Raw genomic sequence first — 17,420 nt, 5'->3', positions numbered from 1 at the left:
CCGCCGCCCAGCCGCCCACGCCCGGCTCAGGTGCGCCTGCCTCTGGAAGCACACAACCACGTAACGTTCGAACGGCACGCAGTCGGTACCACTGTAGAGCAGTCTATCCACTACAGGACATTCTTTAATCTTCCCTCCGGTGCTATATGGTCTACTCACGGATACACCGTACCTACTGTGCTGTGACTGGCTGGTGGAGAACAGACGGAACAAGTCACATTAGATTGCATAGTCCTTTAGGTAGACGGTGTTGTTTCATAGCTTTTGCATTAAATTTTGTGTCCAGTAAAAATACTACGAGGGTCACTCCAAAAGAAATGCACTGTATTTTTTTTAAAAAAAATACAGTTTTCATTCTGCATCTACATCTACATCTACATGACTACTCTGCAATTCACATTTAAGTGCTTGCCAGAGGGTTCATCGAACCACAATCATACTATCTCTCTACCATTCCACTCCCGAACAGCGCGCGGGAAAAATGAACACCTAAACCTTTCTGTTCGAGCTCTGATTTCTCTTATTTTATTTTGATGATCATTCCTACCTATGTAGGTTGGGCTCAACAAAATATTTTCGCATTTGGAAGAGAAATTTGGTGATTGAAATTTCGTAAATAGATCTCACCGCGACGAAGAACGTCTTTGCTTTAATGACTTCCATCCCAACTCGCGTATCATATCTGCCACACTCTCTCCCCTATTACGTGATAATTCAAAACGAGCTGCCCTTTTTTGCACCCTTTCGATGTCCTCCGTCAATCCCACCTGGTAAGGATCCCACACCGTGCATCAATATTCTAACAGAGGACGAACGAGTGTAGTGTAAGTTGTCTCTTTAGCGGACTTGTTGCATCTTCTAAGTGTCCTGCCAATGAAACGCAACCTCTGGCTCGCCTTCCCCACAATATTATCTATGTGGTCTTTCCAACTGAAGTTGTTCGTAATTTTAACACCCAGGTACTTAGTTGAATTGACAGCCTTGAGAATTGTACTATTTATCGAGTAATCGAATTCCAACGGATTTATTTTGGAACTCATGTGGATCACCTCGCACTTTTCGTTTTTTAGCGTCAACCGCCACCTGCAACACCACACAGCAATCTTTTCTAAATCGCTTTGCAACTGATACTGGTCTTCGGATGACCTTATTAGACGGTAAATTACAGCATCATCTGCGAACAACCTAAGAGAACTGCTCAGATTGTCACCCAGGTCATTTATATAGATCAGGAACAGCAGAGGTCCCAGGACGCTTCCCTGGGGAACACCTGATATCACTTCAGTTTTACTCGATGATTTGCCGTCTATTACTACGAACTGCGACCTTTCTGACAGGAAATCACGAATCCAGTCGCACAACTTAGACGATACCCCATAGCCCGCAGCTTGACTAGAAGGCGCTTGTGAGGAACGGTGTCAAAAGCTTTCCGGAAATCCAGAAATACGGAATCAACCTGAGATCCCCAGTCGATAGTGGCCATTACTTCGTGCGAATAAAGAGCTAGCTGCGTTGCACAACAACGATGTTTTCTGAAACCATGCTGATTACGTATCAATAGATCGTTCCCTTCGAGGTGATTCATAATGTCTGAATACAGTTTATGCTCCAAAACCCTACTGCAAACCGACGTCAATGATATAGGTCTGCAGTTAGATGGATTATTCCTACTACCCTTCTTAAACACTGGTGCGACCTGCATGTGTGAATTTTTTACAGTGTGTAGATACATCCTTCCCGCTTGTTTTCAAACTTAGTTCAACCTGTTCCCGTGAGTGGCGCTGTCACAGCATGTCTTCAAGATGGCTGCTACACTTGACGTTCGTCAAAAGCAACGTAATGTCATAGAATTCGTGTGCTGTGAAAACGAGACAATGGGAAACATCCACAAGAGGTTGAAAAAGGTGTATGGAGATGCTGCTGTCGATCGCAGTACAGTTAGTTGGTGGGCAAGCAGGTTACATGATGAAAGCGGGCACGGCAATATTGAGGATTGTCCTCGTAGCGTCAGGTCTCGTACTGCACACACTCCAGACAATGTGCAGAGAGTTAACGAATTGGTGACTGCTGACAGACGCATCACAGTGAACGAATTGTCATGCTACGTTGGGATAGGGGAAGGAAGTGTATGCAGAATACTGAAAGTGCTGGCGTTAAAAAAAGTTTATGCCAGGTGGGTTACCAGGATGTTGACAGTGGCTCACAAAGAAACAAGAAAAACGGTATGCTGCGAACTTTTGGAACAGTACGAGAATGGTGGAGATGAATTTCTTGGAAGAATGGTGACAGGTGATGAAACATGGCTCCATCATTTTTCACCAGAGACGAAGAGGCAATCAATGGAGTGGCGTCATGCAAATTCACCCAAGAAAAAAAAAATTCAAAACCACACCTTCTGCTGGAAAAATTATGGCTTCGGTGTTTTTCGATTCCGAAGGACTATTGCTTGTGGACATCATGCCACGTGGAACCACCATAAATTCTGATGCATATGAGACGACACTGAAGAAACTTCAAGCTCGACTGAATCGTGCTCGACCACATCGGCAAAAGCAGGATGTTTTGCTGTTGCACGACAATGCACGGCCACATGTCAGTCAAAAATCCATGGAAGCGATCACAAAACTCGGATGGACAACACTGAAACACCCGCCTTACAGTCCTGACCTGGCTCCATGTGACTATCCTCTCTTTGGGAAACTGAAAGACTCTCTTCGTGGAACAAAGTTTGAAGATGATGACTCCCTTGTGCACACTGCCAAACAGTGGCTCCAGCAGGTAGGTCCAGAATTTTACCGTGCGGGTATACAGGCGCTGGTTCCAAGATGGAGTAAGGCAGTTGTTCCTAGACGATGTATCTACACACTGTAAAACATTCAAACATGTAGAATAAAAGATGGAATTTATAAAAAATAGTGTGCATATCTTTTGGAGTGACCCTCGTATTTGTCGCAACTGGTGCATTAAAGTTACTTCGAAACACTTCCTCCTTTATATTACACTGTTATAGCATGCGCATTCAACTACAAAGATATGTAAACAGGCAGAATACGGCGCTATGGTCGGCAACGCCTATACAACGCAACAACTGTCTGGCGTGGTTGTTAGATCGGTTATTGCTGCTAAATGGCAAGTGATCAAGATTTTAATGAGTTTGAAGGTGGTGTTATACTCGGCGCACGAGCAACAGGACACAGTATCTCCGAGATAGCGACGAAGTGGGGATTTTCCCATACGACCATTTCACAAATGTACCGTGAATATCACGAATCCATTAAACATCAAATCTCCGACATCGCTACAGCCGGAAAAAGATCCTGCAAGAACGGGACGAATGGCGACTGTAGAGAATCGTTCAACGTGAAAGAAGAGCAACCCTTCCGCAAATTGCTGCAGATTTCAATGCTGGACCACCAACTAATGTCGGTGTGCGAACTACTCACCGAATCATCATCCATATGGGCTTCCGGAGCCGAAGGCCAACTTGTGTGCCCTTGATGACTGCACGACACAAAGCTTTACGCCTCGCTGGGCCCGTCAACACCGACAATGGACTGTTGATGACTGGAAACATGTTGTCTGATCGGACGAGTCTCGTTTCAAATTGTATCGAGCGGATGGACGTGTACGGGTATGGAGACAACCTCATGAATCCATGGACCCTGCATGTCAGCAGGAGACTCTTCAAGCTGGTGGAGGTTCTGTGATGGTGTGAGACGTGGCATGGAATCGACTAATGTCTGAAGTAGTGCTGGAGGGAACTGACACCATGAATCCTGCAGGGCTGTCCATAAATCCGTAAGAATACGAGTGGGTGAGATCTCTTCCGAACAGCACATAGCAAGGCATCCCAGATAAGCTCAATAATGTTAATAATGTTCATGACTGGGGAGTCTGGTGGCCATCAGAAGTGTTTAAACTCAGAAGAGTGTTCCTCGAGGCGCACTGTAGCAATTCTGGACGTTTGGTGTGTCGCATTGTCTTGCTATAATTCGCCAAGTCTGTCGAAATGCACAGTGGACATGGATGGACGCAGATGATAAGACAAGATGCTTATGTACCTGACACCTTCCAGAGTCGTACCTAGGTGTATCATGGATCCCATATCACTCCAACTGCACACGCTCCACACCATTACAGAGCCTCCACCAGCCCTTGTTGACATGCAGGGACCACGGATTCATGTCGTTGTCTCCATATATGTACACGTCCATTCGTTTAATACAATTTGAGACGAGACTCGTCCGACCGGTCAACATGTTTCCAGTCATCAACAGTCCAATGCCGTTGTTGACCGGCCGGGGCGAAGCGTAAAGCTTTGTGTCGTGCCGGCATCAAGGGTACACGAGTCGGTCTTCATCCGCAAAACACCTTCTCGATGATGTTTCTTTGACTTGTTCGGACGCTGGCCCAGCACTGAAATCTGCAGCAATTTGCGGAAGGCTTTCACTTCTGTTACGTTCAACGATTCTCATTCGTCGTTGGTCCCGTTCTTACAGGTCTTTTCCCGGCTGCAGTGATGTCGCAGATTTGATGTTTTACTGGATTCCTGATACTCATGGAAAACACGTGAAATGGTAATACGGGAAAATCCCCACTTCATCGCTACCTCAGAGATTCTGTGTCCCATCGCTCTGCCTGTTTACATATCTCCGTACTTTAATACGCATGCCTATACCAATTTCTTTGAAGCTTCAGTTTATATCCTGAAGTATGTGTGGTAGAATGATATAGTTTGTAGGTGCATTTAAGGGCATATGTGGATAGTACCTGTGAAATTTACTGCGAATAAAGTTAGCAGCACAGAAGAAGTACATTTAAACGTCATGCATGAAGCGGCAGTTTTTCACGCAACTCATTGTTTATATCGTCATATCTACTGAACTATAATAGGCAGGTGATTCTTACCCCCACAGAGATTGTTGCCTGACAGTAAACCGTATGTGTACCGAATTTGTTTGAAATCGGTCCAGTGGCTTAGGAGAAGGTGTGGAACATACGTACATCTATTTTTATTATATGTCTGCTCGTATGTATGGATTAAACGTCGTGTGGCATTGCTGCCTGCGATTGTGGAGGTCTGTCTATGAGTAGGCGAATATTATAACCGGCGTTAGTAAGTCCATCCAAGTGCAAGCGTCACCGGAAGGGGCTAAACGAAATCCCATGAGAATATGCAATGATTAACACTTATTGTCTCCCCAATACAAATGTCCGTGGGCTATTAAGTTAAAAACTGTGTACAGTGGCACCAGCGTGTAATGTGTGTATACTGATGGGTTCTAATGTTAATTATTCATACTTCACGCTAATTTGCGGTCAAATGGCGCTTACGAAACCTATCTGTGCGCCCTCTGTTTTGACTCTACCGGGCGGTAACTGTTCCGAGCTTAGACGTGAACATTGTTCGCAACATTCATTCTAGGGTACAACGACACCTCACCGACAAGTACATATTTCTGTTCAACAAATTGACCCATTTGACCGGGACTGTATTCTGGAGCCGGCCGGAGTGGCCGAGCGGTTCTAGGCGCTACAGTCTGGAACTGCGCGACCGCTACGGTCGTAGGTTCGAATCCAGCCTTGGGCATGGATGTGTGTGATGTCCTTAGGTTAGTTAGGTTTAAGTAGTTCTAAGTTCTAGGGGACTGATGACCTCAGAAGTTAAGTCCCATAGTGCTCAGAGCCATTTGAACCATTTGTATTCTGGGCCTACAGGAAGTCGAATGGATGTATTGACTGCTTTCAGCAGGGGCACATACTGCCCCCGTCGTGTCACCGAGGGTAACAGGGAACGGTCTGCTTGCAGTAGGACTAAGATTACATGTGCCTCGGGACATGCTACCGCTGACACCACTATACCGCCATGCATGGCTGCTCTGGTGTCGTGAAGGAGTCGACTGCTGAGCGCAATTGCGCTCTGTCGTCTTCAGTGATCGGAGTAGGTTCTGTTCGTGTGCGAGTGATGGACGTACACGTGCATCAGCAGATCTACGATATTTACGAACCGGGGCAAAAAATTGATAGTGGCGCCCTCCCTTGCCCCCCCCCCCCCACCCACTTAAGCATTTCAGACAGGTCGTTAAAAATTAAAAAAGAGAGAATTTTCAAAAAATGTCCATTTTGTGGTTCAAAATGGCTCTGAGCACTATGGGACTTAACATCTGAGGTCATCAGTCCCCTAGTACTTAGAACTACTTAAACCTAACTACCCTAAGGACGTCACACACATCCATTACCGAGGCAGGATTCGAATCTGCGACCGTAGCGGTCACGCGGTTCCAGACTTAAGCGCCTAGAACCGCTCGGCCAGAACGGCCGTCGTCCATTTTGCAGCGCACATTTTTCTCAAGAGTTTGATATACAAAACATGTACGTTCGAGGAAATGTAAGACATGTTATTTGGTCTTAAGATTGCCAAAGTGCAGTGCCATGCATCTTCTCACAGCATTCTTCTATCGCACGTCACTGTCTTGAGCTCTTTGGAATTCAAACGTGTATATTTTGTGATGGAAGCCATCAAGCCCACATTCAGAACAGTGGAAACTGAAATGACCTGTGGTGCCTCTCCTACTCCCAGTCGGCCGGTTTTACATTCTACCCCCTAACAAAGTTTTGTCATAATCAGGCGAATGGTATAGGAATCAAGAGAAGACGAACAGACAAACAGATACTCAGTTTACCACGTTTTTATTATGCCCTATCTTGTCTGCCTGTTTGGTACAAATTTTGCAGTTGATTTTAAATTAACTTTCAAATGAGTTGGATACTTAAAATTTTAAACATAGCTCAGAATTGGAGGATATTACAACATTAACTCGCTTTCTTACTGCTATGTTTGGTGGTCGAGGGTGGGGTGAAAATTTGGCAACACATGATATCTAGGCTGCCATGCACAACAACCTGAACAGAGAGAGGGGAGAGGAGGAAATGGACAGAGAGTGGGGGGATGAGGAGAAGGACAGAGAGGGGGGAGGATGAGATGTACAGAGAGAGAGGGTAGGAGGAGATAGGAGGGTGGTGGAGGTAGACATAGAGAGGGGGAAGGGGAAGATGCACAGAGAGAGGGCTGAGGAGGAGATGGATGGAGTGATAGGGGAGGAAGAGATGGACCATGAGAATGACAGAGGAGTTGGAAGAGAGAGAGAGATGGGGAGGAGAATATGTGTACAATATATGTGACATACGTGAACAAGGAAAAGGCAATAAATCTAGTTTTTAAGTTAAATGCTTATAAAACCCATGTAAAATTAGTTTAGTTTGCTTCTGTATTTTATATTTTAGCAAAATAACAACTAAACAGATTGATGTGTTACTTGTAGGTAGCTCTATTCTGTTTCAAATATTATCAAGTGAAAAACACTGAACTAAACCTGAAATTTAATACATATTTCTTGTAACCTGATGAGGATATTTAAAATCCATTGATAAATTTCATACACATAGCTGAAGTTTAGAAAATAATTATATAAATAAAAATAAATGTTTAATATGCCATGTTTTTAAAATGTACAAAAAGTAGCAAATAATTTCTCCTAGACCCATACAGATTCCTAACCCCATACAGACAGCTGTTAAAATTTGTGAGTTTGAATTTTTTTAGCTATGAAAACACTTGTAAGATATGGGTCAGATGCAATTCATAATTGACTCATAAATAGTACACCTCCTCAGTATTGACCATTGCATGCATTGCATTGCATTTTTTGTTTTAAATCTTACAAGTTTTTTCATACCTATTCAAAATCCACCGTCATAAGTTTTCAGGATTATCTGTATGGGGCTAGGAGAAATTATTGTACAGTTTTTAGTCGAAATTAAAAATGCGATATCTTAAAAATTTATTGTTACTTAGTTTCTTATTTATATGTGAGGGATATTCGGAAATTAAGGCCCAATAGATCGTGAAATGGAAATGACAGTGACAATCCGACGAAATTTTGCACTTATTTGCCAGGTAGTGTCTCTAGAATTCCTGTTGCTCGCGTCACGTCTCTCTTTTGAGTTCTAAGCACACAGCCAGCACGTAAAGATCCGTAGAACAATAGTGTCTCCAGCCAAGTACGCTACGAGGTTTCGCCTGATTTCAAGCAACCCTACTTATCTGTCGTACACTTCCTTCTTCATGACAATTCTCGCCCGCACACTGCAGGGGCAATGAGAATGCCCCTACGGAGTTTTCAGTGGGAGGTGTCTGATCACCCGTCGTACAGGCCGGACTTGGCTTCCTCTGATATTCATTTCTGCTCACGTGAGCCGTTGGCAATATTTTAGCACAGACAACGGTCTACAGACCAGTGTAGAGAGATGGAAGAAAACACAGACGGCTGCCTTTTATGAGGATGGTACTGCGAAGTTGGAGCGGCGACTGTGTACAGAGGTAGCTGGAAGATGTAGGAAACTTACACTACTGGCCATTAAAATTCCTACACCGCAAAGATGACGTGCTACAGACACGAAATTTAACCGACAGGAAGAAGATGCTGTGATATGCAAATGATTAGCTTTTGAGAGCATTCACACAAGGTTGGTGCCGGTGGCGACACCTACAACGTGCTGACATGAGAAAAGTTTCCAACCGATTTCCGTTACACAAACAGGAGTTGACCGGCGTTGCCTGGTGAAACGTTGTTGTGATGCCTCGTGTAAGGAGGAGAAATGTGTACCATCACGTCGTCGACTTTGATAAAGGTCGGATTGTAGCCTATCGTGATTGCGGTTTATCGTATCGCGACATTGCTGCTCGCGTTGGTCGAGATCCAATGACTGTTAGCAGAATATGGAATCGGTGTGTTCAGGAGGATAATACGGAACGTCGTGCCCAACGGCCTCGTATCACTAACAGTCGAGATGACAGGCATCTTATCAGCATGGCTGTAACGGATCGTGCAGCCACGTCTCGAACCCTGAGTCAACAGATGGGGACGTTTGCAAGACGACAACCATCTGCACGAACAGTTCGACGACGTTTGCAGCAGCATGGACTATCAGCTCGGACTCCCTGGTTACGGTTACCCTTGACGCCGCATCACAGACAGGAGCGCCTGCGATGGTGTACTCAACGACGAACCTGGGTGCACGAATGGCAAAACGTCATTTTTTCGGATGAATCCAAGTTCGGTTTACAGCATCATGATGGTCGCATCCGTGTTTGGTGACATCGAGGTGAACGCACATTGGAAGCGTGCATTCGTCATCGTCATACTGGCGTATTACCCGGCGTGATGGTATGGGATGCCATCGGTTAAACGTCTCGCTCACCACTTGTTCGCATTGACAGCGCTTTGAACAGTGGACGTTACATTTCAGATGTGTTACGACCCGTGGCTCTACCCTTCATTCGATCTCTGCAAAACCCTACATTTCAGCAGGATAATGCACGACCGCATGTTGCAGGTCCTGTACTGGCCAGCACATTCTGCAGATCTCTCACTTACTGAAAACCTCTGGTCAATGGTGGCCGAGCAATTGGCTCGTCACAATACGCCAGTCACTATTCTTGATGAACTGTGGTATCGTGTTGTAGCTGCATGGGCAGCTGTACCTGTACACCTCATCCAAGCTCTGTTTGACTCAATGGCCAGGCGTATCAAGGCCGCTATTACGGCCAGAGGTGGTTGTTCTGGGTACTGATTTCTCAGGATCTACACACCCAAATTGCGTGAAAATGTAATGATATGTCAGTTCTAGTATAATATACTTGTCCAATGAATACCCGTTTATCATCTGCATATCTTCTTGGTGTAGCAATTTTAATGGCCAGTAGTGTAATATCGCGCAACGCAGGGCGTTTTCGCCTCTCTGAGGTGACGGCCGCTCTCTGTACCGCAGGCAGCGGCTGCGGCGGCGCGTCCGGCAGCGGCTCGGGGGCGGCGTCGGCGGCGGCAGCGGCGGCGGCGGCGGCCGCGCTGGAGCAGCAGCAGCGCGAGCGGCGCCGCGACATCGTGACGCTGGTACGCAAACACTGGAAGTGCGCCTACGTCGAGTGCAGCGCCAAGTACAACTGGCGCGTCGTCGCCGTCTTCAAGGAGGTGACGCGCGCCGTCGACGCCGCCCTGCACTCCGCCAAGGACGCCACCTCGCCCATGATGGACAACTTCCACGGCGCGCTCGACCGCAACAAGTGCAGCATCCTGTGACGCCGGGGCCCCGCCGGGCAGCGCCGGCCGCCGCGGGTCGCATAGCGGCCGACTCCCTGAGGACGCTCTCACCCCAGTAGTAGAAAATTCCGTCACGTCCTGCCGGGCCGAACACCAGTCCATTGCACAGCAATAAGTAATGAATCCCGGTTCGCTGGGCTCGTCCCGTGGCTCTAGGCCTATTTGAGAACTGTGTGCAATACCGTACAGTTCCCCAGATACGTGAGACGACACTACTTAAACCATTTGTAGTTCGAGCACTGGAATGACCGTAATGAATATCCTGTGCAGTCGCTCGAGTCTTTCCAGATCAGATACGAGCTTTTGACATGTACATATGCATCTGATGGATCACTCGTGCAGACCCTTAAAATTCCTCATGTAGCAGTACATTTCTGAAATTTGTCACATAGCAGTTTATACACTAACAAGATACTAACACTGTCCAGAAGTGAAGATATTCCGGACATCTTCAACTTGATACGTCACACTAGTCCAAACCGAGCACAGTGGACAGCCAAAACCAATGTACCCAGATTTATTGGACTCTTTTTGTGTCTGCCCCTACAACGAGCAACATACATAGTTCCACATTTCTCCGAGATATGTCAGAGAATACGACCGAAACCACTTGTACTTTTGTGTGTTGGAATGACTCTAATTACTATCCTGTTAAAGCGATGAGTCATAATAAGGAGTTCCCGGGTTCGGTTCCGGCAGGGAGTTGTATGATGTCCTTAGGTTAGTTAGGTTTAAGTAGTTCTAAGTTCTAGGGGACTGATAACCATAGATGTTAAGTCCCATAGTGCTCAGAGCCATAATAAGGACAAACCCTTGAGGACAGAGTTCGATCGACTAAATGTCATCTGAATAAGCAAACTTCTGCCCCACTGCACCTAAAGCGAAGCATTGACTCTGGTCTTCATAGTCATGTGTCAGCCCCATACACACACAAATATAAATTCATGCACCAGTGATGCAAGCGCACATAATTTCTTGTGTCCATATCTGGTTCAAAATGGCTCTGAGCACTATGGGACTCAACTGCTGAGGTCATTAGTCACCTAGAACTTAGAACTAGTTAAACCTAACTAACCTAAGGACATCACAAACATCCATTCCCGAGGCAGGATTCGAACCTGCGACCGTAGCGGTCTTGCGGTTCCAGACTGCAGCGCCTTTAACCACACGGCCACTTCGGCCGGCTGTCCATATCTGATGTCCATGACGACAGCAGAACGTACACTAACAGGACATACACTTCTGGCCACCTTAAATGCAACACCAAGAAAGACAAGAGGTAGCACAACAAAATTTATTTTGTAGATAACATGTTGACCAAGTATCAAATGATTACGTTTACAGACGTCTGTGACATGTGGTTCCTGCCAGAATCAGTAGCCAGAGTAGCCGCCATTGTTGGAGATCACCGCTGCCACACGTCTCGGCATTGAGTCAAAGAGACGTTGGATGTGTTCCTGGGGTACAGCAGCCCAAGCAGCTTCCACACGTTGCCAAAGATCATCTGGTGTGGCAGCTGGGGATGTAATCTGGGTCACTCGTTGAGCAACCATGGACCACATGTTTTCTATCGGCGAAAGATCCGGAGGGCGAGCCGGCCAGGGAAGCACTTCAATCTGGTTATTGACGAAGAACCTTTGGACTATGCGTGCCACGTGTGGTCGCGCATTATCCTGTTGAAATATGGCTGTGGCCGAGCCCTGAAGGTAAGGAAGGACAACTGGCTCCAGCACCTCGGATATGTAGCGCCGGCTATTTAAAGTACCGGCAATGCGTACTAGAGGCGTGCGAGAGTAATATCTAATACCGCCCCATACCATAATACCCGGTGCAAGACCAGTGTGGCGGTGCATAATGCAGCTGTCCAGCATCCTCTCTCCACGGTGTCTCCACACTCGAATCCGACCATCGTGGTGCTGCAGACAGATGCGTGCCTCGTCAGTAAAGACAACGTCATTCCATTCTGCCGTCCACATCCGTCTGTCATCACACCATTGGCGACGGAGACGTCTGTGGTTCTGCGTCAATGGTAGACGAAGCAATGGACGTCTTGCGGACAGACCACTCTGCTGTAAAGGGCGTCGAATGGTACGCGCAGACACTGGATGATGCGTTACAGACGCAATGTGCTGTGCTATGGTTCGGGATGTCACTGAGCGATCCGTCACTGCCATGCGCACAATTTGCCTATCAGCACGTGCAGTGGTGCACCGAGGTGAATGCGATCGACCACGTCGGTCCGTCGTACCCTCCTGCATCCAACGGTCACATATCCGCATTACAGTTGTTTGGTTTCGTCCAACACGACTAGCGATTTCTCTGTATGATAATCCACAATCTCGGTAAGCCACTATCCTTCCTCTGTCGAACTCGGATACTTGATCAAAAGATGTTCGCTGTTGTCTACGAGGCATAACTGATCGTCTTGTGAAACAACCACAAGGTAAACACACGTGCCGAACGTACACTCGTCGAAATCGCCAAGCGTTAAATGGGGCTATGAGGTGGCGCCACAGGCGCGCGTGATGTGCGTCTGCGCTGAAATTCTAATCAGTTGCATATTTCATCGTTGCAAACTCATGGTGTAAATTTCACTTGATTCGGATGCTTCCTTCAGGGTGTTACATTTACGGTGGCCAGCACTGTATATACAGTAAAGAAGTGAAGAAATTCCAGAATTCTGTGTGTAGATATGACTGGTAAACTCAAAAACGACCCTAGTGTACTAGGTCGTCTCGCCGCTGTTTCTAATAAATGTGTCTAGTGTCATGCAATTTCCCAGGTGTATTGCCCGATATGACTAGAAATATTTGGGGTTTTGAGCCCTGAAATTACTCTAACGATTGTCCCAATAACGCAACGGTTTGCAGTACGATTAAATCCCTGAGTACAGGTTTCCATCAGCTAAATTTCCTCCTATTGAGAAGAACCCGTGCCTCAATGCTGCAGAAGCGAAGCCATGGCTGAAGTGCTCCGCACACGTGAGATCCCCTATGCGTACACATAAGTATGTACATTTATTAATCACTAATGTCTGGGCCATAAAATTCCTCGCACGGTAGCACACTTCGGGAAAATTTCGAAATGCATTTGATGCTAGTTTTCTGAAGTTCGTGACAAAAATCAGTATATACCCTAACAGATTATCAACACTGTCCACACTTGAAGTCCAGTGGACAGCCATAAGAAACGCACCCACCTTCATTCGATTACTCTCATGGCTGTCCCTACCTTAAGTACTGTTTGCTGTACCACATAATTTCCAAACTGTATGAGTCATTATGACTAACAGTACTTGTGATTTGGAGCAGTGAATTACCTTAATGACTGTCGCAATAGAGGTAGCACCGAGCATCCCAAATTATGTTCTCTGCGAGCAAGCAAACTAACTTCCACAGGATGGAGGCAGATTGCAGGACAGCCATCAAAATCAGGGGCCCGGAAGTCATCTACTTCGACTGTATTATAAAGAACATAGCTTATTTGATAACTACCGTAAATATAAAAAACACCAAATACCTTATTTTCAGACACTGAATGGAACTATGGAGCACAATAATCATCTCCCTCAGGTTGCAGGAAATATTCATCCCTACAACTATCTGAATTATATATCGAACATTGAGCTAATTATGTAATGACTAGGCGGATATAATGAGTGCTGAACATCTCAGTTGTACTCTTCATTACTATAATTAGAAATATCTACTAGATGAAAGTATGAAATGTGCTATCCACGCACATAAGGCTCACATATGAAGATACTGGAATATGGAGAGACGCCCAAAATGCCTATGTTTACTCCAAAGCATACATTTAACTTCGATTCCTTGATGCCTAATGGAATCAGCATACTTGTTATTAATCACCTCGTACTGCGTATTTGGAGCGGAATCTAGTATTTAGATGTCCTGAATGTGCATCGAACAAGAAGCGGTTATACTGAGTGGAAGAATGAGGATGATTAGGCCCCATATCAGGAACACAAAGCTTTCTCTGAAGTTCACAGTGAATAAGAGGCAGATTTAATGTCATTCTCAACGTCCAACGGACCAAAAAATGTGTCTATTGGGATTTGAGAGCGTTCCAGAATCAACCGAAAAACATCAAATCACTTTATGCCATCGTCATCAGGAGCTGTGTTAAATTGCAGATGAAAATCGGTAAAATGGAAATAGAGCTGACTGCTTCTTGATAATTCGATAAGCAACACTTATCATTATATGTACATATTCTGTAGCTCAAAGCACCGACACCAAGAATCCAGTAAACAAAGGACTCAGTGTCACTTAGGAAAAACATTGTTACAGGTATAAAGGCCAACAACCATGGCATAAAAAAGATAACAGACTACCAAACATGTTTCTCAATAAAAAAGATAATGTAGTTGATTTACTGCACCATTCCAAGGGAATAGACTCCCAGGAAAATTAACCTGGAAAAATTTAACAGAAATGTGTGAAATAATACTGGTAAGCAGGAACCTATTTCCGAGAAGGGCTTTAGACTTTGGCCTGTCATACTGTGAATTCATTTTGTATTAACTTTGAATATTTTTATTCCTCGCAACATTTAACACTTCATGTCAGATAACGACATACATTGGAAGCAAGTAAACAATAAAAGTACATGATGTGTTGGAGAATACACAGGATATCTGAAAAATACTGACTGTTAATATTTCATACGAAGAACACGGGTAATGTCGTGGCGGTACAATTTCCTGTCCTTCAGTAAAAAAATCACTCGCTTTTGGTGACTCCTGAACATACACGCTTACCCCGGCGCGACGTAGAATGTTTCTCGACTAGAAAATTGTAAAAAAATTTAGCCACTGCAAAATAACTGAAATTTCTAGTCTAACCAAGCTACTATGTAAGCAAAGTTCGTAATGTTTTGTAGTTTTCAATATAAAGCAACGAAATCGAACACAGTTTGTACTAATTCATTCATCCTTACGGCGCAATCACTTCTTAGTAGCCAGTCTAAGGTTTCCACCTTGACGTGACACCGAAAATATGAACGCCGTTCTAATGGTTAGGATTGCACGACACGTCACTTGGAATTTTCTTCTTCGAAAATAAAATCACAGTTCGCACAGAAAAAAATCAGAATTCCTTTAATTGTCATTTATGTCTATACTCGTAAATTTTCTGACACCTCACAAGATCCTAAATTTAGCGGTTACTCGGAAGTAATAAATTTGTATAGAGTTCATGGCGACACGATCGACTGACACATCCCGACTCACGCTCGCATTACAGCCCCCAGTCCTAAGGCACATCAAATCTCTTTCTTCTAGTTGGCTGAATCCCAATGCAGTCAGTCAGCTTTCAGTATTGATCCACCCAACCCGGTATATTCCGTCCCTGAGCCAGTCTCGTTCCGAAGTTTAGACAAAATTATCACATAATATGTTTCAGAAAAAAAATCTGAAATAATTTTGAAGATTCCAGAGTATCGAAAACTAGATTCTTTGCAATACGCAATTTCCCCCTCCGTAAGTGATTCATCATTGCAACACATACGCAAATTCCCATGTTCATACACACTTCGTTACAATTACACTGCTTCATACATCACATATAAGTAACATTTATTCTCTCATTCGCTCTAGCAACAGAACAAATGAAATAAGAACTGTTTAACAGAATTCATAATTTCAGCAAAACACAAAATTATTACGTAAAATTGTATTCCAAAGAATGAGTTTCAATAAGTTATTGAAGGATGTATATCAAGTCAGCGTTCTTCACTGACTTTTACCAATTATAACTAACTTGTCAGGAAGTTAAGTTATTAATGAAAGTTATAAAGTCGGTGTTTTATATAATTTTGTGTGTGTCTTAAAAAGTATTTTAGATAAGATGCTGAAATTCTTACTGCCGTTAGCTACTCGCATTATAAAATGTTGTACAAAATTTTATCCTATTTTTCGTATGATTAAGGTCTGATTTAAGTTATAATAATGACTGTAATATTCTCTCGTTCAGTTCAGCTGCAGATACCGGCGAAATCACACGAGCACATCTGGCAACGTTAAGTGATGTCTCATTGGATGTACATCAAGTTAGCTCCCGTCTAATTGTATACGGTCGATGTGCATTGCTACGCAACAAAGTTGTATTGTTCCACTTAAATTTTTACAATATTGAGAATTTGGATAACTATGATTACAACTCTGAGTTTGAATATCAGGGCTGTTTAATATCTAACACATTACAATCTTAGGCTTTTATCGCTGAGTGGGAATATCTATGGAATGAGCGTCAGATGCACAGAACAGAACTTTTGTTGACAACATACCGTGAGTCGATACGTCTAGAGACAATAATGTGGAGTAAAGTTTATCCGTAATCACTCGGAAAAATTCGAATGCCATTACAGCAGACGCAAGAAAATATCGGTCAAAAGTGTTGTGGATTTTGTACATGCAGCTGATAGGAAACCTGACAATACACATTCAGCACTTTGTATGTCACCCGTGTGGGTTTCGGGTGACAATTCACTCACAGTAACCTCTGCCTGTCGTAAAATCCCACTAAAAGAAGACCGATTAGCCACCTGTATAAGTGACCCCCAGTTTTGGCAGCAGCGTTATCCGAGGGTGGACGAGCGAATTTAGACCAGGGTACTCTTTTGTCCATGGGGTGATAAATCTCCCCTAAAGGCGGATGAACCATTGAACCTTGATCAACGTCACAGAATGAAGAAAACAATGGCAAACCACTACATTAAGGAACTTAAGGATATTCCAAATAGAATCCAAACTTGGAAGTTGACCTAACGAGGAATTAAGTACCGATCATGGATCTCCTAACTCAAGATCTGGCAGGCGAGGTAAAGACTTCTCAGGTCATAACCAAGCGAAATATCACTACAACGGCCTGACGACGCAAACATGAAATCTACGATCACAAAATGCGGGAAAACTGAATGAAGTGAAAGACCAGTAATTACGACGTCTGCGACTGGTTAATGATGGTTAAAATAAGTAGAACACTTGCAGACTTGGTAGTAATTCAGATATGATTACCAACTTTGGCTCATGACTAGTAAGATATGGTACTGAGTATGAAGATAATAATAAACTATTACAACAGAGTAAAACAAAAGAAATTGTCGAAATAATCAGCCATTTTAATGCGTTAGTGGAATCCCATACAGGCATTAAAAGGGTAAAAAATTTTGAATTCGGAGGAAACAAATGAGAGACGTGAATATTTGGTAGAGTTCTGCAGTCAAAATGATATGGTTATT

General features: G+C 44.3%; 1 protein-coding gene across 1 annotated transcript in view; it reads left to right on the top strand.

Moving 5' to 3' along the window:
• The window catches only part of LOC124712263 (ras-like protein family member 10B), a 148,823-nt gene extending 138,684 nt beyond the window's left edge, over positions 1 to 10,139 (top strand). The window contains exon 5 of the mRNA XM_047242558.1: positions 9,836 to 10,139. Coding sequence (XP_047098514.1) covers positions 9,836 to 10,139 — 304 coding nt within the window. The remainder of the gene's footprint in view (positions 1 to 9,835) is intronic.
• Positions 10,140 to 17,420: the final 7,281 nt, after the last annotated feature.

Source organism: Schistocerca piceifrons, chromosome 8 (assembly GCF_021461385.2).
Source record: "Schistocerca piceifrons isolate TAMUIC-IGC-003096 chromosome 8, iqSchPice1.1, whole genome shotgun sequence".
Taxonomy (NCBI): domain Eukaryota; kingdom Metazoa; phylum Arthropoda; class Insecta; order Orthoptera; family Acrididae; genus Schistocerca; species Schistocerca piceifrons.
The sequence above is the reverse complement of the archived record's forward strand: the minus strand, read 5'-3'. Positions and strand labels throughout refer to the sequence as shown.